Source organism: Lepisma saccharinum, chromosome 16 (assembly GCF_977018435.1).
Source record: "Lepisma saccharinum chromosome 16, izLepSacc3.1, whole genome shotgun sequence".
Lineage (NCBI taxonomy): Eukaryota > Metazoa > Arthropoda > Insecta > Zygentoma > Lepismatidae > Lepisma > Lepisma saccharinum.
This window is the reverse complement of record NC_139244.1, coordinates 41,046,925-41,071,718: the sequence shown is the minus strand read 5'-3', so window position 1 is coordinate 41,071,718 and position 24,794 is coordinate 41,046,925. Positions and strand designations below refer to the sequence as shown.

The following is a 24,794-nucleotide window of genomic DNA, read 5'->3' as shown; positions in this document are numbered from 1 at the left end:
GGGGTTGCAACCCACTACATGACGGAAGGGAGATGCTAGCCATGCCAGAATTGGAGATAGTAACTCACATTTTCTTGTGCGAAGCAAACCCTAGGAAAGCCCATTGACCAAATCAGCGGAGATAGCTCATTTCGAAATGTAGCTCGCTCATCCACACTAGGCCGACCATGGTACAGCCAACCTCAAAGATAATAGTAGGCAAATTGTCCATCTATTTTCATTCTTTCATACTTCTTCCAGTGCCGTTTTAGAATATGGAATTTTGTTGTAGTGAATTAGATGTTAACCTCTACTTATTGACGTTTTTATTTCAATTAATTATCATCATCGTTGTGGAAAAAAGACTGACTGAAAATGGTGATGGACAATTCGCCTATTTCTTTTGCCGTTGGGTGTACCTACAAACCATATGTCCGAAAGGTACAAAGTGCAGATTTGAAGTATGGTCTTGTCGGAAGTGACGTCACCTAGTGTCGATCAAAAGCACCAATTAAACGAGCAATCTAGACCACAACGCGGAGCACGCATCTTTGCAGGCTTGAGTATAGGGTGGGAAACAACCTTTTGCTAGGGGTCTCCAGGAAAACTGTGTGAACATGGAGTCATTTGAAGTTTGGTGTGTTAAAGTAGGCTTTTTTCTTTGTTTCAGGAATAAATTCCAAGATGGCGAATCTATTGTGTGACAGTGAGAAGCAGCGAGTTGTCGATCGGGTAAGAGCCAATGCGTTGCGATACGCAATGGAAGGTGGAGTTCTGAATGGCCGGGTGCATCACCGGACCTGAATGCCGTGGAGCACTTTGGGGCTATTCTGAAGGACGCAGTTGAGTCCTTGAAGATAGTGGAACGCGGACCGCTATTCCCGGGCAACACTCCTTGCACCGGGAACAAGTCCTCCGTGACATGGAATGATATACGGACTTGTTTGCGAATCTTCTGAGCTCCTACCCTGATCGTCTTCGTGCTGTGAGAGAAACAAACGGCGGACATACTAACTTTTAATTTTGTTTTTGTAACCACAATTGTCGTAGTAAACATTTGGTATTACCATAATTTCTTAATTTTCGTTACTTTTTACTGTGGACCCCTAGCAAAAGGTTATTTCCCACCCTGTACTTTACTCGTGCACTTGTACATTTGTTTGAAATCACGGAGGTGGAAAGCTAGCAAGTTGTTGGTTGAAGTTCTTCTAATGTGTGGAAATGTAGGCTATGTATAAGAACATTTTAAAGTGCTATGTGATTTCTATGGTTAAAAACAAATGTTTAAAACGCGGGGAAAATATCGTGTGCTCAGTTTTATGTAACGATCGAATTTGGCGCTGCAGTCGGGAAGTGCAATTCGAAAGACTTTCACTTCCAGTCCACGACTTCAAGGCTTTCTTTTGGATCGCCACAATGGCGAAATAAAATATAGATATTCTTAATCGTGACGTATTTTTTTACCAGTCAATCAATGAGCGAGGAAAGTACTTTACCAACCTTCCTCTATTAGTCCTTTTTTTTCACAGATACAGGAACGTCGAAATGTGCGTGAGTTTGCATTTTATATATATTTGTGATGTTGTTTCTGATAATTCTAATTTGGTATGTGACTGCAGATCCTGAATCATGGGCGGTAGAGGGGTATGACTTAACAGCAGTAGGAACAACTCTATTTACGGAGAAAGATCTACAATTGCCATGCTGGAAATCAGAAGGCCTTCTTCTTCTTGAAGCGCGCATGGCTTTTCAAAGTTTAATACCAAGACCTGTGAATCTAACCACGTTCAGAATAGTGGTGGATGAAGGTGAATATACAAGTGGAAGACAAAGGTATATAAATATGGACGACAGAAACTCTGTGAGAACACTGTTGGAATACATGAGACTAAGCAGAGAGTCTGTTCATAGGAAAGCGTCAGGTAGAGTCAGAGAAGTTATGGATGTTGCTTTAGCTGATGTTTTCGGTGGGTTCCTAAGAACATACGTCATGCCTGTAGTGAAACAAAAATATTATGCTGGAGAAATTTCGTTTGAAGATACCAAACTTTTATGCAATGTATATTACGAATTGAAACTCACCTTGAAACAATTCATACATCACTGCAACGATGAAGAATTATACAGGAGGTGGGCAATGCCAGTGAATGTTCCCGTGTGTCGAAGCGCAAAGCCTTATGATCTTAAGCGTCGAACATCTGAGGACTCTTGCTCTAATCTGCTAACTACAGATAGTCCAGGTGAATATTGAATTGATCGGTATTATTAGTGAAAAGCGAAGTGTGCTCTAAAACATTTGCAACTTAACGTTAAGCTCTGACTTCTAATATTTGAGTGAAAAACACGGCATTCGGTTTATCGAGACTGGGAAAATCGGATGTTCAAATCACACAGGTTGCCAAACTGACTGATGCTGATCCACCTCTCTCGCATTCCAGGTGAATTCCAGGATTGTATTTAATGAAAGACGCGACATTCTCCTAACGCCTCTTCCTTCCCTGATCCCTAGCTTATCCCCGTTCACGGTTAATCTAATGGTAAGACACGCAACGTTAATCACCAAGAAATGGGAACGATTCACAATCCAGAAGCTACAAGGGGAGAGGTGTGGCATCTTTGTATCCATAATCTGCTCGTATCATCATCAAAAATATGTAATACAATCACTCCCACTTTCATCTGTATTTCATTACAACAGTGTTCCATACCATTATCCAGAATTGGGAACAGAAAATTTTGGCCGGATGCGAACGAACTATTAATAAATCAGGGTAGACATTATATGGGCTTTACAGACATGTATTCTCTCCCTTCCACTACCCTTTCTCTCTTTCATTTCTATTCCCAACTCCCCCTCTTATCTCTTTCTCCTTTCCCTTCTATCTCTGTTCCTCTTTTCACCTTCTGTGTCTTCCTTCTCATATTTATATCTTTCAATTATTCCTTTCCTACTTACAGAACTTTTTCTACCCTCTCTCGCGTTCTTTCATTTCTTCAAATTTTCCTCTTCACTGCTCCTCTTTCCTACGTTTTCCGTTTCTCTATCATTTCCTCTTTCTATCCTGTACGGAACTTGATATAATCTCTATTTTTCACTCAGATGTTTCTTTCTTCCTTCACTCTATCTATTTCTGTGCCATACAACAGGATATTTGTACTGCTCAGTAAACTGAAGCTTATTGCAGGATGATCGATTGTGAATAATTCTAGTATCGAGAATATTCACAAGTAAAATATGGGCAGAAGATATTTTAGGCAAGTTGTTTCTCACCTCTGGAACCGTCCCTGCTTCTTTCTCACTTTCTCAACATAACAAATTAACGTTAATAACTTATTCTTACATTATTTTAACAAAAGTAAGAACACAGAATAACAACAACTATCCTGATAAGGGAACAACCTATACTGATTGACCGATTCATGAGACTTTTATCTTCCTCACAAATTACCAGAATGAAATATAATGATTACACACGTACATATTTAAAGGCAGGACTTGAAGATTACAAATCGATGCCACAACATACTTGAATAAAATATTTTAACTACTGCAAATATCGTCTTCATTGAATGTGGTACCTTTCAACGCTGTTTTTATCAAGCAATTATTAGTAGTAACATTATAGCTGTTACCAGTAGTTTAGATTTGCGTTGTAGTAATCATAGACAAGAATAGTAAACACCTTGCAATTTAAGAATTATTTTCTAAACCGTCACGGGATCCCAACCAAGACAGTTGTGAATCCACGCCACTGGACACTGAACCTCAGAAAGAAACCAAAAAACTTCCACGGAACAACTAGGCTAAACCAAATTATATGCAAATAAGTCATGACTGTAGAGTTTACTGTTTTGGACTCAACTCTTGTGTTCCTTTAATGCCAATAGGTTTTGGAGCAGGCATCGTCATCCCAATGCCTTTCTTTGACTCTCCCAGAGACCCTGGTTCCATAGCAATACCCGTGAGGCCATACGCACTCTACAATCTGCGCTCCCCATACGCAGCTACTGTTCTGAGAAAATACTACACTGGAAGCATGCAGTGCCTGGCTTCAAGATCGGCTTCACGCGAAGAGCTGTTGGACTTCAACCGCAACTATTACTCATTTATCAGGTCGTATGTAAGTAAACCCTGTTTTTGGTTAGGGTGCTCTTAGAAGAAACAGGCAAATTTCGCTTTTCAAGGTTACAATTGGAGATTTGATTCTCCGAGGGGACCAGGAGCATAGCCAGAATTTGATTTCGTGTGGGGTCCGACCCTCGACTGAACATAAAAACAGTGTGTTGGAAAATTCTTATAGGAAAATGGTACTGAATGAAATAACAACTTGCAATGTGTTCGTCACAATGATTACGAATTGTGATAGCAGTATTCATAAAATATTTGTCATAAAGAGCACAGAACTTATGGTTTCTCGCAGGATATGCATGAAAATATGATTGAATGCATGAGTTTAGCTACGTCCCTAGGCGCTGAATTTTAAACATGACATTAACCTTTGTTGGCTGGCTCTTGTTTTCATGTAGCTATATGTATAAAGGTTGTATTGTATGTTATGTACGTATACCTTAATTTGTGCAGTGGCGTGCCCAAATGGGTGGTTGGTAGCCATTGTCCCAGTATTTCTTAAAAAAAGAAAGTCAAATGCATATGGCGAAATGAGGGTTGACTACTAAAAAAAGTACACGTAAACCCCTCCCCTGTCGAAAATCCTGGGCACGGTACTATGTGAGAACAACAAAAACTTCATAGATTTTCGATAGGATGTGATGAATATATTCTTCATGCTTACGATTGCATTATTTTTCAATATTTCTACCTAATTTTGCATCAGGCTGCATTCAATTTTTAGTAACATATTTAAGCAGAAGATATACTTTTCAGGCAGAAATTTTCCAGGCCATTTCCCTGCATAATGTGACCCAGCCTCATCTGGGGGGAAGGAGTCCTGAGCATGGTGTTGATGACATTACCTCCAGTATGTCCGAGATCGAGAACGTGTGGGACCCTACCTCCACATGTGACTTCATGACACGGTGCAATGCACAGAGGAAAGCATTACCCTCATTACAGATGGAGGCTCTGGGCTGCAGCCCCACAAAATCCCCCCTACAAATCCGAACCTGTCCTCAGCACTGAATTATATCGACGAACGTAGAAAATCAATGTCAAGTGATGGGACTTTAGTTCTATACTGTTTAATTTAGCGTAATATCTAGTGTACTAATTTCAATTCGTTGTTTAATTAATGAACTTACTTTCCTTACAAAGGTTTACCCGCTTTTGACCTTGGGGAAATGGTACCCTGCATTTGGTGGGATATGGAGGACTGTGTCCACAATGAAGAAGTTAGGTATGTGTCGTCCCTCGGGTAACAAGTAGAACACAAATATAATGATGAACTAATTCCCATTAATTCATTAAATCTATAACTAAAATAATGTTAAATAATGTTTACGTGTACCCAGACCTTCATTAAAGGGTGGAGATTGTGGGGAGTGGGGTCATTAATCCCACGCCTCCATCAACAAAGTGACGTGTACTGGGAAGAAGAGTGGCTTTGAAAATGGCCGCGATATGAAAATAATTGACAAAACCTGAAGAGTTTAAACCGGAGACGTAATAAATTTCGGGCCCTGTGATGTTGTTAGGTCCTGGTCTCATAATGTGTAAGTTCTAGCCTGTAAGTCACAGATGATCCAAAGCCATGCTTGTTCCTCTGGCCTGGCATCGCAACACTTTTTGAAACATGCAATTTGATTGAAATAAAAATAACTTTATAACTTCCAAAGAAAATTGTGATTAATTTTTAAACAATTCAGCAGACAATGCATATTCTCCACCACAGCCGGTGCATTTGTATGCTGCTACTTTCATCATAATTATTATTATTATTATTATTATTATAGCTATGCAATTTTTGTACACAAAACGGTAAAGCGCTTGAACGAACGAATCTGAGTTTTGAAGGAAAGACTTTTAGAAATAGGATAATATGCTTGTTGGATTAGTGGATGCAGAATCAAATTGTGTTCATCTGTGAGATGTGTAACTTGTAATTAATAGCATTATGTTGTTTGAGTTGGTGTTTTAAGTCCACTTTATGCACAGTAAGGCTAATCGGGACTGGACCTACAGTTTAAAGTGGGATCCGAACCACTTGTGCCTCCACCAGGGTATCGAACCCGGGAACCCTTAATTACAAGGCAATGACGCTACCACTACGCCATGGGGGAGGCCCCAATAGCATTATGTGTGTGTCTTTTTGTATTTGCATTTACGTGTCATTTACCAAATGTTTAGTATAAGTGTGTAACTAATTTGGTAAGTAAGCTTATGTTATATTTATCATATATTTGATTTTACTTTGTGTTTAATTAATCCACAAAAGTCATCTCTGGAATATTCCTCTCGTGTATTATTTCCCTCTCTCCGGCTTTAAGGCGAAAAGGGACTTCTCATTTCGCCTTAAATAGAGCTGTGGAAATGTACCGGTTTTTACGTGCTTTATAAGACATAAGGCAAAACGGGAAAAGGTGAAACGGAAAAAAAACTAAAATCCATGTGTAAAGAATGGGCAATATAAATATAATATCAATACATATTCACTATATATTTGTTCTGGTAGTCCTATTTGTACTCAGAAAGGTAATTGGGACTGGATCTACAGTTGCAAGTCGGATTCTGGGGCATGTTTGATCAAATAAACCTGTCTCTGGGGGAGACCTGGGATGGCTTAACATTCAACATATATTGTTAGACGTCCTGGAGTTTCCTTTTTAAATTGCAGGTATACCAGTGGATTGCAGAGGATTGGATACAACTGTAGTGCACAGAAACTCATCCAGCGTTCCAGGAAGGGGAGCAAGTATTGTGACAGGAGAAAGAGAAGACGTCGGAAGTGGACATGGATCACCCGGCAACAAGATACAAGGTGCTGACTTGGCATGGGGGACATGTTAACAAGGGTAACATTATCAACGAAAGAACATAATTGGGATTGAACTATTGTCAACTTATTGTTAATTGCCAGCCGACCTCCGCGGGGGGAGTGGTTATCAAAACGTGCTACGACTCCAGGTGTCCCGGATATGAATCCCAGCCTGGGTACAGGCCCGTAGACAGGCAGGTGCCAGGGGGGGCTCAGCCCCCCCTGACAGGGTCGCCAGCCCCCACCCTGGCACTGCCGCCAACCCCCTTGATATTAGGTAAAACTATTTTGTATTCTAATTTGTTTGGTTGAAGAGTGAAAATGTAGACAGGGAGGTTATTTCAGTCGTTTACCGTCACAGCGTCGGCCGCCGAGCGGCCCCTTCATGCAACGGGTCCCGGCAAATTGACTTACAGGCAGTCCGTAACAGAAACCGCTTGTTTTGTAATGTTTCCACTTTTCACAATTACAGTTACAATTACAATTGAAATAAGCACGTACCTTGTCGCAAGGATGCTGGAAAAGGTGTCCTCCCAAATACAAATATTTCTGGCACCTTATTTCTGACATCTAATCTTAGATTAGACATCGCTACTTTATTCTCAGTTGGCAGAAAGGGAAGACAGCATCCCGACGCATAAAGCAAACCGAAAGCGTAAAATTATATTTGAAAGTAATAATGATGATCACTAACTTCCTGTGTTATAAGAGATGTTGAAAATGACCTCCTTCAACAGCAATACTACACGTTTCTTAGGTTCAAGAGATCCTGTCTCTCGTAATTGCCTGACCACTTTTCTGCAAGAGTTCGTTTTCACGTAATTATCGTACATAAGAACTCTTTGTTCAAGACTATATTTGTTTAGCGGCATAACTAATGAATGAATAACAATTAACACACAATAAAGCACTAGCACACCAACTCAATAACACAGCATAAAAAACACGCGTACTGATAAACGCAAACAGAAGTGAGCATGAGGGTACGGTACTCACTACGTCTGGTAGCCGACAGTGTTGCTAACCATTTTTCGGCAATGTCCCTACGCCAAGTAAAGCTACTAAAAAAAACAATACCTCATGAGCCTGAAAAACAGAAGATAAAATATACACATTTACTTACCAAATCTTTCTGCTCGGTACTACCACAATTAACGAAGGAGCGAATTTACAATACAGGACCCCTCCCTGTTTTTTTGTAATATTTCGCATACTCACTAATTGAGGCCTCCTAATCACGAATTTGAAGTTAAAGTTTGGGGGTCACGTGTAGAAATTGCAAATTAAGTTAAATTGAGTGGTCCGCGATCTGCACGATTGCTCATTATTTACTTTAAGATATTGTGTTTCCAATACCCAAAAACGAAATATACATTCCTGATATTACTACGACCCCAAATTTTAACTATCTTTCCCTATCCTAACTTAACCTATCCTTACCTGAATGGTTCGTGGGGCTATCCGTCAACGGTTTGTGGGGTTACCCGTACATGGTTTTTAGACCCCAAATTTTAACTATGTTTGCCTTGCCTAACCTAACTTAACCTAACCTTACCGAGAATGGTCAGTGGGGCTATCCATGAATGGTTTTGCACTAATTGTGATTACGAACCGATAAAAAATCTTATTTTCGTAGCACTTTAACAGCAAACGTTCACCATACAAGACGCCATTTTCGTATCCTGCAATTGTACGATCGATGCACTGTTGCCAAACTTACCTGTAATCAAATCAGTCCACACTCCACATGTTCTTCTACATCGTGATTGTCGCTGTCACATGTAAGCACCTTCTTTGGGCAATATACTGAAATCCATAAGTCTATTAATTAGAATACGGCCATCCTCCTGCACACTCCACCTACCAATCTGTACAACATTAACAACTTTTTTTTACTGTTCTCTTCCGCCATTCTTACACGATCCATGCTCTCCAAGTGTGAAATCAACAGTGTAGCAACGCTGTAGACAGCGTAACTAATTACGAACGTCGTCAATTGTTCATATCAACAAATATGGCTACCATACTTGCATGTTGAGAATCATTGCGAGAATTTAAAAGCTTATTTTACAACTTCTACACGTTAATGAACATTTTTTTCACCTCACACCAACATGTTAACTTCAGATAAATCATCACGATTAATTATTTCGTGAGTATAAGATGTAGCATAGAAATTACAGAAGGGTCCGGTATTGTAAATTCTTGCCTAAATGAATAATAGGGGTGTGCGGGACAGAATCTTTTGGGTCGGGACGGGAATTTTTTTTAAATCCCGACATTCGGGACGAAAAAATTTGCAATTTCCCGACCAAGTCCGGAAATTTTCGGGACGGGAAATGTTCTGGACATCTCGAATTCTACATGTCAGTTTCACTTTAAGTGATTGTTTTTGCATTTCTAGAATAAAAACTTACAATTTCCGATAAGTTCCAGAAACTTGCAATGCAGAAAACGTCGAGAATTAACGACTTTTTAAAGTAACCATTCGATATTTCCCGACTGCTTGGGATACCGAAAATTCGGAACTCATTTCCCGAAGTCGGGATCGGGACGGAAAATCCCGCACATCCCTAATGAATAACGTTGAGTCGTTTACTGTTGATTATGTTATTTGAAGTCATACATGCTGCTGCTGTGAAGAGATAGATGTTGGTTGGTGATGCTGTATTTCCTGCAGTCTTGAACAATTCTGGACCCAATTTATTTCTCTTTTTTTGTTTTTGTATCACTTAACATTGAAAATATTCTTTCCGTTTCCGCGTTAGAATGTGGCAATGTTAGCACTATTTTCGCCAGAGTGGAAATGTTTTCAAAAAAGAACTTGCCTTGAAAGTTCTTGGTAACCGATAACATGTTCCAAAATTCTGATGGAGATTTGTTAGTTAGTTCTTTTTTCTCCTCCTCGCTAAATTATCCAGATAAACTGTTATAACTTATAAACAATAAAATGTTATTTTCCAGGATTGAAAAAAGTCCTTACGTTTTCCCTTATTTGGTAAAATCTGTCCCTACGCGGGCGAAATATAGTAAAAAGTCCCTATGCGTAGGGACATGTCCCTATTGTTGGCATCACTGCCGGCAGGTGTCGCATTCGTTCAGTATGAAGCGCCCTCTCTAGATTGACAACTCCCACGACCTCCGATAAGCTGCCGGCGCTCTCGCGACAACTGAGGATAAAGTAGCGATGTCTAATCTAAGATTAGATGTCAGAAATAAGATGCCAGAAATATTTGTATTTGGGAGGACACCTTTTCCAGCATCCTTGCGACAAGGTACGTGCTTATTTCAATTGTAATTGTAACTGTAATTGTGAAAAGTGGAAAAATTACAAAACAAGCGGTTTCTGTTACAGACTGCCTGTAAGTCAATTTGCCGGGACCCGTTGCATGAAGGGGCCGCTCGGCGGCCGACGCTGTGACGGTAAACGACTGAAATAACCTCCCTGTATTAATTTGTTCACAACTTCGTTCGTTCATCTTGTTTATGAGCAGAAGTCTAAGCAGCGGCAAGTGTTTAGAAGATTCTCTAGACTTTAGAAAGTTCTTTCATAGGGAGCCATCTTTATCTGTACCTTCCCTGCCCCTGTTGCTGCCTCTTGTTTGACAGGAGTTTGTGACTTTGATGTAATTATCCACATTCCTTCCGCATCTGCGTCAAATGTCAACAGATCCCAAGTTTTATTGCTTTGGCCGGGGGTGGAATGTACGGTAGGCACTATGATTGACGTGAATATTGTACATTTTAACATGTATGATATAAATATGTATCATCAAAAGTAGTATGGAGTGTGTATTAAAGGATGTTGTCAGTAGCAGTCATTAGCACTTCAAGAGATATTTCAGGAGATCTGAAAAAAAAAACGAATTTGTATGATATTCCTAAATTTTATATTTTAAATTAACTTAATAAACCAGACACACATAATTTACCTTCATTGAATACTAATAAACTTTTAAAAATGGACTTGGTTTACAAAGCCCCCTAATAACCCGTGAGCCCCCCCCCTCCCCTGGAGCTGCTGCTGGACATGGATGTTCTTTGAGAGTATCCCTTCATCATATCGTTGCCATCCTCATCGTCGCGATTAGCCAAAATTGGCAAAAAAGCGATGCTTAATAACAAAATTAAAACATATTATTATTAGTGGAAGTACGGCCAAAGTAAGATGTTCTTCACATTTTCAAAACTGAACTCCAAAATATTATTTATTATTTAGAGAAAATTATTTACAATAGAAAAATTTAATTCAACAAAACTATATGAACTTGGGTGGCTTTAAGGCGAAGAGCGACAGTTTCGCTGCTAATGAAATGGAAGTTTCGACTTTTCCCAATACAAACAAAATCTTCAACCTGCCATCTTGCCATTCATGTGTTTTTATACACTATCAGATGTTTAGTGTTTCCAAGAGAACAAGTAATATAATACTCCCATAAGCGTAATGCTAAGTTTTCTCGCCCTCTTACAACCAACCAGCGCTAAGACCTATCTTTCTTCAGCTCGCAGCGAGGAAGGTCGGTGGAGGAGAAGTTTCGGGTCCTCGCGTCTGGCTGGGCATGGAAATTGTTCCTCGCACCTATAATAAGAAAATAAAATGTAGGTATATGTGTTTCATTTGAAAGAAGAGTTCCCTCGGGCTTAGACCAGAAGATTTATGCTGATACACTTCCCGCCACTGAGTGTTCTGCTGGCAGCCATTGCCAGCGATCACGTGAGTACTTCCGTCCACTGGCAGGAGTGCAGGAGACAGCATGTGCCTTGTTCTCCGCCAACTAGAGATCACCGTTTCCTTCGCGAGAGGAACTCAAGCCTTGGTTGCCACATCCAGAGGGAAGGGGATGGAAGCGTTATGGTCAGTACGCTATGCTGCACATTATAATGGAATGTGATAAAATGAAATAATATGCAATTAAAGATGAAGGTAAAATATCAAAATGCACAATATTTTCTCCTTTAGGCTTGATTACCTATAATCAGATTTTTAAAAATATCTTCATTATCGGCGCTTGAAGTGGAAAATGTTAACTGGGAAGGGGGTGGAGGAGCCTTGGGATTAACTGGGGGGTGGTTTGGTTTGAGTTGGTGTTTTAAGTCCACTTTATGCACAGTAAGGCTAGTCGGGACTGGACCTACAGTTTAAAATGGAATCCGAACCACGATGTGCCTCCACAGGGTATTGAACCCGGGACCCCTTGATTACAAGGCGACGACGCTACCACTGCGCCATCTGGGAGGCCTAGCTAGCTTAGGGATGCTCCTATGGTTTAACATGCTGGCAATAGGCAGCTGGGGGATGGTTTGCGAAGATTTTGCTAGCTCGGGGAGAGGGAGGGGGGTTTGCAAACATTTTGCAAACCGGGGATACCATCTACAACTTCGAGCACTGTTCGTTTTCCGTTCATAATTATACCGCCGTAGTACAATGTCTATTTCAGGTGTATAAGTACATGTTACATGTTGTGGAGCAGGAGGAAGACATCACCTCGCCCTTTTCACTGAAGGACGAGCTAAAAATCCAAATGGAAACATTTGTACAACCAAAGACAGTGGCGGCGATTGGGGGATGCAATTGCCCCCCCCCCCCCCCTTCACATTTTGCCCTCGCACTATGTTAAACCTTATCTACCAAGGAAAAGTAAACTGTCCTTGCCCTCTGTTTTGGCACCTTGCTTGCCCCACAGTTTTGGAACCCAATCGCCGCCATTGACCACAGATAATTCTGTATTGGAACGACCCGATTGACCAATGGAATAGTTGCATCCTACTCATGCAATGTCTGTAAGGATTAAAGTCAATTACCTCAGGCTGTTGGTGTTAGCACAGATAAGTTAGATTGTTGCTACACTCTTATTGAATGTTCATGTTCTGCTGCCGGTTTTGAAACATACGATAAAATATATTATTTGTTATCTTTCCAGGTGACACGAAGAAAATTGCCCCTACATACTTCGTGCTGGTAGCCATTGCTGCTGCGGTGGCGCTGTGGGTTGCGATCGGAGCTGTTTTCATTGTACTGAAATGTGTGAGGAAGAAGGGAACAAACAAGTAACTATGTTGAACTAATCGCACGGCCATCAAAATAGGCGGCTGGGCAGAATTGCGCTGGTGCCACATATGGAGAAATCAAAGCGAGAGCGGGACAAAACTCGCTGGTTCCCGCGCACTGTGTGGCATCGTCAACCGGGCTGCATTGCCTGGTTCGAGCGTCAGACCGACCTCTCTACGGGGCTCTCGAGAGTTGGTTATCGTGTGAATTGAATGTTCGTTACAGACCCCAGAAATGAAGTCCCATATCTACGACTCTACGACGAGATCTTTCATTCTCTTAAACCTCCGAACACACCCGGGGTTGTACTCCGACGTGGCAACAGCACGAACTTCTGCCACCCGCCTAATTTCATGGCCGTGCGTTTAGAACATATACAGGGCGTTCCAGAAAAATACTTACACACGTTTTAGATTATGGGGAACACCATACATAAATATTTAGTCCTCAAACCTGTCGAAAATACTACTTATATCCTGTAGACATGTAACGTTGCACAATCAATCAAGCCAACAACACCAAACAAAGCACTTCTACATGGAACTCATTACTCAGTACCATACACAAATGCACAGCTCTCTTTAGCGGCGACGTGTCCCCAAATAATTCTGAATTTCTTTAAGGGGATTTTGTTATTTAGCGTCGCTGTTGTTCCACTTTTGGCTAATCGCGACGACGATGACGACACGACGAAATTGACGAAGGGATACTCACAAAGAACACCCATGTCCACCCCGGGATTTGAACTCGGAAGCACTCGACCACCGAGTCGAAAATAAACCGGGGAAATCACGGAAGATATTGAGCACGTCTCTCCAAGAATGCAAAGGTAGCGACGCTTAGGATATGTAGATGCCCCAGAGTCGTGGCCCAGTAAAAGCTGTGTGCAGTGGTTCGGATCTCATTTTAAACTGTAGGTCCAGTCCCGATTAGGGTACATGATTATAAACTGGAAATGAATCCAAAAGTTTAATTGTTGTAAAGGCGCGGTAGGTCTTGGGGGCACAAACCTTATTCAGCGTTTACTATATGATATATTACATAAATATAATCGTATTAAACAAAGACACATTCAGTTTTGGTTTCCCAACTTGGCAAAAACCAACCCATACTTAAAGAGAAAGGATAAAGTTTTTTTAAAACTCTAAAAACGATTAATTTATTTTAAACAGTGTTTAAGCAAGAATAAATGCTTTTAAACATATGGCATATGCATCAGTTTTATAAACAACTCATACCAATGGGTGTGGCGGGGGAAAGGGATTTTCCTTCTTTCAACGAGAATTACAGCCTCTCTGGCTCTAGTGCTCTTTTATTGTGCGATTAGAATAAATGATATCGACTGTTGTACACTTTGTTAATTGGGATCCACAAGTAGCCTATAGCTTGGCAAATTGTACGTACATGTTATTTTGATTACAAGGTGATTTGTAATTCGATCTATTCCTGGAAAGTGCTAATACTAGAGCACATTTGCAACAAATTTGACCCTATGCTCCGGTGGTCGGAAATCAATGGGTTTCGAGTTATTGAAGTTTCTAGATTTTCGTGACATATTCCGACTTGCGACCAAGAAACTACTAATTGTGAAAAAAAACTACTACACCCTGGGCACTTAATCGACACGTTGCTAACAGCTGACGAATGAGTGACTACTGGGAAAAAATGCATCCCCAAAATTCCCATATTCACAGAAAGAAACAGTCATTGGCGCACACGTCATGAAAAAATTGGAAATTATCGTTTAAATCGAAGAAGATTACTCAAAAAAATGGTAAAACACTTAGCGTAAAAATTACGGAAAAAACTTCCTCGTTCCATAAGCTCTCCAAAAAGATACAAATGTTGTCAACTGGCACACGGGTTGGGGGAAAAATCTGAATAAAAAGCGGAGAAGGCGCGTTGCAGACCTCTGTGTAAAGTGAAAAGAAGTTGTCAGTTGTGAGAAATAAAGGAACGAAAATTAGTGAAATAATAATTTTATTTACCATTCTCATGATTCCAGGTTGTCAGAATTAACTGTTACAAAATTACAAATCCTTTTCAAATTGCCTCCCCGGTTACGTATGCAAGCACGTAGCGTGCGGCGTACTTCAGACACAGTCACTCGCGTTGACACTCTGTTATATATTGGGCGGCTGTCACAATTCTTTCTCTCAACTCTTCTTGGGAATCCACTGGTGTACTGTAGACTAACTCTTTCATGTGACCCCAAATGTAAAAGTCGCATGGCGTCAAATCCGGACTCCTCGCCGACCAGGGGTTCGGGCCGTCTCGACCAATCCATCGCATGGGATAATTGTCCTCCAGCCACTGTCGCACACCCCGGAAATAGTGGGCTGGGCAGCCATCATGTTGGTAAATCATACCCCTTTTTGTGGCGAGCGGCACATCCCCCAGCAGCGTCGTCAATTCTTCCATTAGTTTTCGTAGGTAATGAATGCCTTTTATGTTTTGTGGCAGAAAGAATGGCCCGATCACATGATTGTGGATGATTCTCATTTAGTGAGAATTTTCTCTGGTGAGCCTTTTCTTTAGAAATTTCTTGGGTTATGTCCCTTAGGGGCCCAAAAATGCGTATTATGAAAATTCGTAATACCATCGCGGTCGAATTCGGATTCGTCTGTCCACAGAATTCTTGTCAGATGATGGAAGTCTACAACGCGCCTTCTCCGCTTTTTATTCAGACTATCCCCTCCAACCGATGTGCCAGTTGACAACATTTGTATCTTTTTGGAGAGCTTATGGAACGAGGAAGTTTTTTTTCGTAATTTTTACGCTAAGTGTGTTACCATTTTTTTGAGTAATCCTCTTCGATTTAAACGATAATTTCCATTTTTTTTCATGACTGTTTCTTTCTGTGGGTATGGGAATTTTGGGCATGAATTTTTTTTCCATTTTTTCTCATTCGTCAGCTGTTATCAACGTGTCGATTAAGAGCCCAAGGTGTAGTAGTTTTTCACAATTAGTAGTTTTTTGGTTGCAAGTCGGAATATGTCACGAAAATATACAAACTGCAATAACTCGAAACCCATTGATTTCCGACCCCCGGTGCATAGGATCAAATTTGTTGCAAATGTGCTCAAGTAATACCCCTTTCCAGGAATAGGTCGCATTACCAATCACCCTGTATATGTATAGCCTATTTTTTTCTTACATTCTATGTGTGTTTAAGGAATGGAATTTTACATCCTGTTGCAGAGGTTGTCAACAGCTTTTTTGACGATTTCGTTCAATCCTTTAAGCTTCTTTGCGTAAAGCAATGGGATGAATATGGTGATGGACAATTTGCTTGGTAATACTTATACCCACTCTACTTCTGCGAAAAAGAAATAGTTCTCCCAATTGCATAGAAGAAACATTGCTATTGGCGTTTTAAGCAGGAGTGTCTCAAAAGTGACAAGATAACTTATTTCCTGAAATCCTACCGCCAAGAAATATTGCGTAAATGTCTTTCTCACAAATACATATTTTTTTTTGTCAGAAATATACAATGAAAGGGTTTCTATTTATATATAGAGCAATTCATACTATTACTATCCTGTACAGTTTACTAATCACAATTTACCTCTTATTTTCAGTGAACCTCTAGATACTGGTAAGTATCTTACACTATTTTTTATAAACGCTAATCATAGTTACAAATTCTGTTTTGAGGCACGTGAAAAATATATTTCGTTTTAAACTCAACTACTGAACTAAAAGATTATAAATGTACGTACAATAGCCTGCAATATAGAAACAATCAATGGCAATGATATTTACGTGTCCTGCACTGACTGATTTTGTTTATCCTGTAAAAATATAGGAAAGAGGACAGAACGTTTTGTGGGGGGTAGTAATAATTATTGTATTACTAAATATACCATGCAAATTTTATTTCATCACTCTTGTGTTCCTACCATGAATTATTGCCTGAACTCGCACACATACATAGGATCCCTTACATGCACTTTTTCTTTCCTGTTTTCCTTTGTTATGAAGTTGCTATACATTGCAGGCACGTTATTTTTTTATACAGAGGAGACTGCGAAGCCAGAAGTCATGGGTTCGAATATTTGTTAAGATCTTTTATCGCCTTCATCAAATAGTGCTCTTCGTTGCACTTGCCCTATTGAAATGAGCGACATAAAATTATACAGATACGGAGAAAATGACGTTCGTATAAATACTGGAAAAAAGCTACAAAATTAACAAAAACTAAAGTATACAAAGAAAATGACTTTCATAATATGACAAATTGTTTATTCATTATTGAACAATGATCGGACCAACGGAACGCACTTCCAATATTCCCGCATGCCGTGTAGCGAAGCGGCAACGCTATGCAAGTCACCTGCAGCCCGCGGAGTCTGAGATTGGCCGCATCTCGCCATACGTCATCCACGCGTTTTCCATATTAGGAGTAGTCAATAATAATTTATATCTGTGGTCATACTTGAGATTCACACGATAAACTTCTGGATTTGGATCAAATATGTCATATGAACGGCTTTTTACAATTTCATTGAATTTGCAATTATGCATTTCAAGATTGCACGTTTGCCTAAAATTTCAATTTTTGAAGAATTTAGTGAAGATCTTCATTTGACTTTTTCCACAGAGGTGCAAAAATAATCAGTCTTTAAGTACAAAAAATCTCAGTTTTATATCAATAGTTGATTATGAACTGTATGATCTTAAGTTCCCCGTTCTTGCAAAATGGAAGAAAGAGCTACACTTTTTAGTGAATTTTTCATTATAATAAGAAAATGCAATGAAGAAAAATTTTCAGATGACGCTTATTAAACAATAGACACTTGGAGCTTTCCAATGAGGTATATTTGACTTTTTTCCACCTACGGAATACAATTTTACAAGCACGTAAACAGAGGGCTCAATATTTTTGTCACTGATAGTAGATCGCTTGAAATTTGAAAGCGATAGAGAAAAACAAACAGTGGCGCAGGAACCGGGGGGGGGGGGGAGGGTACAGGGGTACATTGTACCCCCTCAAATTTTTGAAGGGGGTACTGTACCCCCTTAAATTCGTAAATCCCGTTGTACCCCCCTTAGATAATTTGACAGACGCAAGGTGCTACTGTTAAAGGAACATATTTTCAATTCGCTCAATAAAAAAGGTTTAGGTATATTGTTTATAACTTACAAGCATTATCTAATTTATCTTACTTAGCTAGCACAGAAATTCAAACCATTGTAAACTTATTCTACTACATTGTGCTTGCTACTATGTAGTTAGTTCATTGACCTGTGTTCTTGGAAACCTCTTTAAGGAGATGAAAATTGTGTAAAATATCTGTGAAACAATGGAATCAGAAAAAGTTTACTCTCAGAAAATCATGCTCCAGATGAATGCTCCTTTGCGTAAGGTGGGGGGGGGGGGGGAGTTACACTTTTCTAAAGGAATGGTCGCGTCGATTCAAAGATAATATATAAATCTTCATCAGAAGTGTATGACTGACCTTTTCTTTTGAATTTTTCAAATGGAATTTTCCGAAACGAAATACTTACACAAATGGGATGAGACATTGGGGGTACAATGTACTCCTGTACTTCATAACTTTGTAAGAGGGAAAACTATACTTAAACCTACATATTAAGAGATTTTTGAACATAGCGATGATACTGAGACAAGAAAAGTCTGTGTTTCCTCTCAAATTTCGAAACGAGACTGAAATAAATCTATGCAAAATCAAAACGAGGCCATACTTGATGTCCGAGATGATCTCGTTTGAAACTCTGGTATCATATTTGAAGAAATTGGTAAAAATAAATTTAAATTACTGTGTGTCTTATCAGACATACCAAGCGTATAATTTATTGACTTCTTTATTTTTCAAAATGTCGTGTATTTTGTTTACTATAATTGCAAAGTTAATGCATTAGTAACAATTGCGAGCCTGTGCTGCCCGGTTTAATCTATTTATAATAGTATAATTCCGTATTTCGACGGTTCACAGCATCGAAACAAGATATAATGCAGAAAAACGTTATTAACAAAAGTTTTGCTTTAATGACATATACGTTGTGAAACTTTTGAGTGGTGACACAATTACGTGTTGCATACACTAAACATTTCGTGGGTCAGGACGAGATATCTCGCCTTGTAATTACACAATTCAATGCAGAGAGCTTTGGATTCCACTTTAAACTGCAGATTTAGTCCCGATTAGTCCATGAAGTGAATATACATAGAACAAGTTTTAACAACTTCTGAGTGGACACCGAAACAAAAGAAAAGCACAAACAAGAACAAGAAGGACCTCACCACACAGAAGGGCCTCCCCAACGGCGAAGTGGTATCGTGGTCTCCTTGTAATCAATGGGTCCCGGGTTCGATACCCGGTGGAGGCACATGGCACATAGCACAGTGTTTCGGATCCCAATTTAAACCGTAGGTCCAATCCCGATTAGCCTTAATGTGCATAAAGTGGACTTAAAACATCAACTCAAACAAACTCAAACTCACCACACAGGAGACGAGAGGAGGTTGTGACAAATTCTCGACTCGTCTCATCTCGATGTCATTCATATGTCAAATGAAAGGTTCCCCCTTCCTAGACATTAGAACAGGGTTCATTTTGTGATTTTATCAGAGGACGACAACTTACTTTTGCCTAAGTATTAGATATAGTACTTAGAATTGGACATTAATCGCTTAGAATCTAATTTTGATGTCGAATGCAACACAAACACAACGCCATTTGAAGTTAAACCCTAAAGACAAACTGGAAGAAAATTACATTTGTCAAATGAATGCACGGGATAAATGAGACTCACTGCGGGTCCTATGGTTTGCCAGTTGGCTTGTCAAAGTCACTGTGTTATCTAGACTAGACTTCATTGAATTTCTTGGGAATTTTTCTGCATGAAAGCAATGCACTGGGGGTATAAGGAAAGTAAAAGTATGTTTGAAACTTCTAAATTATTTTTCTAATCAGTTAAGGTTAGGTTTAGGACATTTCACATTCAGCTGGTAGATATTGGTAGATTTTGGATTGAATTCACAAGGTCTTTGAGCGAGATGTTAATGTTTGATTGAGTGATTTGGTTTATTTTACTTCGCACTTCTGCCACTTCTGGCTAATCGCGAAGATGAGGATGAGTGATAGTATGATGAAATTGATGAAGGGACACTCACAAATAGCACCCATGCCCAGGCCGGAATTCGAACCGTGGGACCTCTGACGTCATAGTGCACTATGCTAACCCCTCCGCCACGGAGGCCGGCGAGGAATGTAGAATGTGTTTTGGATTTTCTTTGTAGATGCGAAAATCTTTAACTGTGATGCCCACATGCTTTTGCTTACATTAAAGTTCACCTTTTTACGTAAACCAGGAATTGACAAGTCACCTTAAAACATGCATGTATATGCATTTAATACTACTAAATACGAAAAGAAACCTTGGCCGGCTCTTCATATTATCCACCGAAGATTGAAAAGAGATTTTTTTTTTTTTTAAAGCGTTTGGCTTTCCTTGCTTGCTCTGAGATCTGAAGGATTTCGGTTTTGTATATGTAATGATAGTACTTTCAGTGCTTGAAGAACGTCGTTAGGTACAAATACTGTAGTTACCGGTATGTTACAAATGAATGCTTTGTCAAATGTTTTACAAATATTCCAAACTTAGAACTCTTACGAGTTGATCGGGAACCATCTCAACTCAATATTTTAAAAAAAAATATACAACACCCTATACATGTCTGAGGAAGTACCGAATACATGGTTTTTAAAAGGCATTGGATGTGGTACGTACACATCTGCCATAATTTGTTTAAAGATATTCTTATGCTTAGCTACGGGACTTTAAAATTAAAATGAAATGAACTGATGTGGACTCTATAAGTATGATATATTCAATAATATGGTTTCTATATCCTTTTGGTGAGAGACGATTATTCCTGGTTGGGATGGCTGAAGATAGAAGAGAGGGGGGAATCTTCCTCACCCCCTTTAATCTCACCCTGCATTAAAAATCAATAGATGTATCTTTGTTCGCAATTTTCACATTTCGAACTCCTGATATTCCGTTTCGTTAAATTCAAAATGAGCCCATGAACAAGGTCCAGAGCTTTATATTTTTCGGAATTGTTATCTGGTTAAAATCTGTTTTTAAAATGGCCATAAATACTAAGGAAAACAAAGAAATAAAAATTATTCATGCAAATTTTTAATTTGAAAGAAACAGGAAATTCGTGTGCTGTTCTAAAATGGAATATTTCCGATGCCTTCACATCATACCTATAGGTACTACCTTTGAAGTAGTATATGGGTAGTATATATATATATGTGCGAGCGCGCGCGCGCTTGTGTGTGTGTGTATATCTATCTATCTATCTATCTATCTATCTATCTATATATATATATATCTATATATATATATATATATATATATATATATATATATATACATACACACATACATACACACACACATATATATATATATATATATATATATATATATATATATATGTGTGTGTGTGTGTGTGTGTGTGTGTGTGTGTGTGTGTGTGTGTATGTATGGGAGACTGAATTTTGTACCCCCCAAATGAAAAACATTCCTGCGCCACTGAAAACAAAAGTATTTGGAAAAAATTGGGAAGTTCCCGGACGCTTTAGATGCAGATATAAGGAACAATACTAATATTTTCCAAGCAATGTTGATCTTCTACCAACAGTTTCGCTTACATAAATTATAATCATTGAAATACTTCAATTTTACAACAGTAAAATGTATAATTTTCGACATTGTGTACTCAAACAGAGCCCCTTTAATTTTATCATATGGCTTAGAGAGAGCGTCGTCAGAAATTTTTGTAGGGGGTAAAGGCCAGTAATAAATGTAGAATTGTAGAAATAATAATAATAATTACAACTGTTATAAATGTTATTATACAATAAATAATTACTAAACTAATTAAATAAACAAATTTTATTCGAAATTTATTATTATTATTTATTAAATGCTATTCGATCCACAAGCCGAGTGCATATCCAGCACAACAGTTACAATACTGAAATGCGCGGTTATTGTATTTTATTATTAACTTTTGCAAGTGTCGTTCAAGAAAATACTTCAGAAGTTAGTAAAAATTTTACTAATAAAGTTTATATTGATTACATTAAATTAACTTAAAATTATAATTTTTTGAATTCTGAATGAGTAAGCGTAATCCGGTTGCGTAGACCTACTACAACGGCTGGGGATACGTCGGGCTGACCCCCAATACTGGTTGAAGATCTCCACGCTTAGAGGTGACGAAGGAAAGCGTGGGAGGGAGACTGGCAGCCGGTAGGTAAGCCAAGGCCCTTCATGGGCTGTTAGGCACAGGGGGAATTCTGAATGATTAAAAACAGTCCCAATTTTTAAATATAGTCAACACATGTGCGTTAGACAATTATAATTTTCAAAACCACGTAAAATATTTTCATTTGATTTACTTTGGTGATGTAGTGTCGACTATAGAGCCTATTGCCTTGTGTTTTTGTCCAGTCTTCAGGGCCGCATTTACGCGCAGGCTATCTTGGCTGCAGCCTATGGCCCGCACCACAAAAAGACTGTTTAAAAATTTTAATTTTCAATAGACTAAAAAAATGTCATTGTTTTAATATTGGGGTGCGGGCCCTCAGCACTGACATCACACTAACAAGCTTCATAGGGGAAAAAAAGGGGTAATAGCTTTGAAGAATATGAGGTGAAAGCTGCTGAGTTAGCTGATTGCACTGAGTATGAGAGTGAAAGTGAAACACAGTCCAAGCGCAAAATAATCGTGCGTTTGGCACTTCTTGACTGTGTCCAAGCACCAGAAGTTGAGCTGATTCCATCAAAAAAATTTAGAACCCAGAGTTTCCTTCCTTTCATAGATCAATTTGTATCTTCATTGCGGCAGAGGCTTGAGGCATACAAACTAGTTGATACCCGTTTTGGGTTTCTCAACAAGTTGGATACAGTTACTAAGATAATTGCAGGAGCTCAAAACTTAGTAGAAACATATAACAATGACTTAGATGATCAATTGGGAAATGAACTGATTCAGTTCAAGGCTTTTTACCACGAGTTTCAAAAAGATGATGGGGAAAATGAAAAAGTCATTGGTCGGGAGAGGTGGATGTATAAACTCCTCCTAGAATAAAACGTCAAAGAATGTTTTCCTAATATCGAGGTCGCTCTAAGAATGTACCTGTCACTTATGGTCACAAACAGCAGTGGAGAAAGGTCATTTTCAAAATTGAAGTTGATCAAAAACAGGCTTCGAACCTCCATGTTAGAAGACAGGCTCAACGTTTTGGCTTTGCTCAGCATTGAAAGTGATATTTTAAGACAACTAAGTTATGAAATTATTATAAGTAGCTTCATTAGTATGAAGTGTAGGCGCAAACCAAGTAGCCACTAAGATTATTTGACAGTTTCATTTTAAATCTGATTGTTTGGGAAAGTACTGTATTTGAATTAAATATAAGTAAAATTTGCTTGTTTGTTACATTCCTTTTTTTTATCTTGCATTTGCCTAACATGTTTACTTAAAATTACAATATGTTATTTTTAAAATTAAAATATTATTTTCAATTGAAATATTATTTTCAAAAAAAATACCCCGGTAGTGCCCGCACCACAGGTTCAGCCTAGGGGGTCTACAGATCCTAAATACGGCCCTGCCAGTCTTTTCGCTTTACTGCGTGAATCCACTGATTTTTCCGTATCTGATCTGTCTGAAAACTATGCATAGATACTCGAGAAAAAAATATTTCTTCCCAACCTGGTGTAACCAAAAGCCACATAATTCAACAGAAGTTACTGGAATCCCCCTTCCCGCCAAAATTTGTCAAAAATTATATTTGCCTCATGACATGAAGGCATATAAAGGGAGGAGGTAGTGAGGGTAATGTGATCAGCACCACGCTCCGACCGCATTACCTCGCAGTACAACTCACTGCAAGCAGTTCCAGTTTCAAGGCACTTTTCTTTTTTCAATTGACAGCAGCTCCACTCTCATGTACATGTCGGAATCTTGAAGAATCAGAATCACATGAATCTGAACTTTCCCCGGAAGACCGCAGCACCGTCGAAGTAGATTACATGGAAGCTGTCCAGTCCAACACGAGGTCTCGTCCAAGCGATTCTTCCACCGCAGAGATTGAAGCAGCTGGTTGGGGATCACGATGAATTTGGTGTTTTTCCAACCAATTACGTGGACAGACCTGAACGCTAATAATAAAAGTGCAAGCAAAGCAAGAAACTCTCATTAGAATATTAGAAACAGCTTAGGGTATTGTGTAAATATAGTATAATTAAATTTTATCACTTAATTCCTATAATGTTTAACCCAGATGTCGATTTGTTAATTAATTCCTCTAGTGATATTGTCTAGCCATCCTATAGTATATATTTGTACACATTGTAAATTAAAACTCTTTATCAATGTACTGTGCTTAGTAGTAAATTTTTATCGAAATTAAGATAACACATTACAGTCTTTTCTTGTCTATTTTGATTTTTCCTGCATTTCATCTACTGCGAAATGATCTTAGTAACATTGGCTTATGTACGAGCAACGAAAATCATTTTATGTACCCAAAAATAGAATTGTTTAATAGGTATTATGTAATATATATGTGCTTAATGTATTGTGTATTATGTGTATGACGACATACACTAACTAATACGAAGTTGCGTTGCTGATAAGTTTACTGTAGCCTACCTATTATTTACAGGAATTTAAATTACCACTGTGGTGATGGTGTCGTACGCAATATGATTACTGGGCTGGTACTGGCGTACAGCGATTACTCTTGAGTTTCACATACAGTTTTCATAATCGTTGGCAGGCC

General features: G+C 39.0%; 1 protein-coding gene across 2 annotated transcripts; it reads left to right on the top strand.

The window, feature by feature from the left end:
• Positions 1 to 1,536: 1,536 nt before the first annotated feature.
• On the top strand, positions 1,537 to 24,412 carry LOC146000038 (uncharacterized). Of its 2 annotated transcripts, none has more exons than XM_083137356.1 (7): positions 1,537 to 2,219; positions 3,868 to 4,100; positions 5,252 to 5,333; positions 6,771 to 6,914; positions 12,833 to 12,959; positions 16,542 to 16,558; positions 23,948 to 24,412. In XM_083137356.1, the coding sequence occupies exons 1-7, from the start codon at positions 1,559 to 1,561 to the stop codon at positions 24,127 to 24,129; spliced, it is 1,446 nt and encodes a 481-aa protein (XP_082993482.1). In that variant the 5' UTR covers positions 1,537 to 1,558; the 3' UTR covers positions 24,130 to 24,412. The 2 variants fall into 2 exon arrangements, with proteins under 2 accessions (XP_082993482.1, XP_082993481.1); XM_083137355.1 differs by having other exon boundaries at positions 23,945 to 24,412.
• Positions 24,413 to 24,794: the final 382 nt, after the last annotated feature.

Bases quoted from the DNA above. Each gene is read 5' to 3' on its own strand.
- LOC146000038 (XM_083137355.1), top strand. From the start codon at position 1,559: ATGTTGTTTCTGATAATTCTAATTTGGTATGTGACTGCAGATCCTGAA. The intron at 5,334-6,770 runs GTATGTGTCGTC...TTTAAATTGCAG, and splicing joins GTCCACAATGAAGAAGTTAG to GTATACCAGTGGATTGCAGA. The intron at 6,915-12,832 runs GTGCTGACTTGG...TTATCTTTCCAG, and splicing joins ACCCGGCAACAAGATACAAG to GTGACACGAAGAAAATTGCC.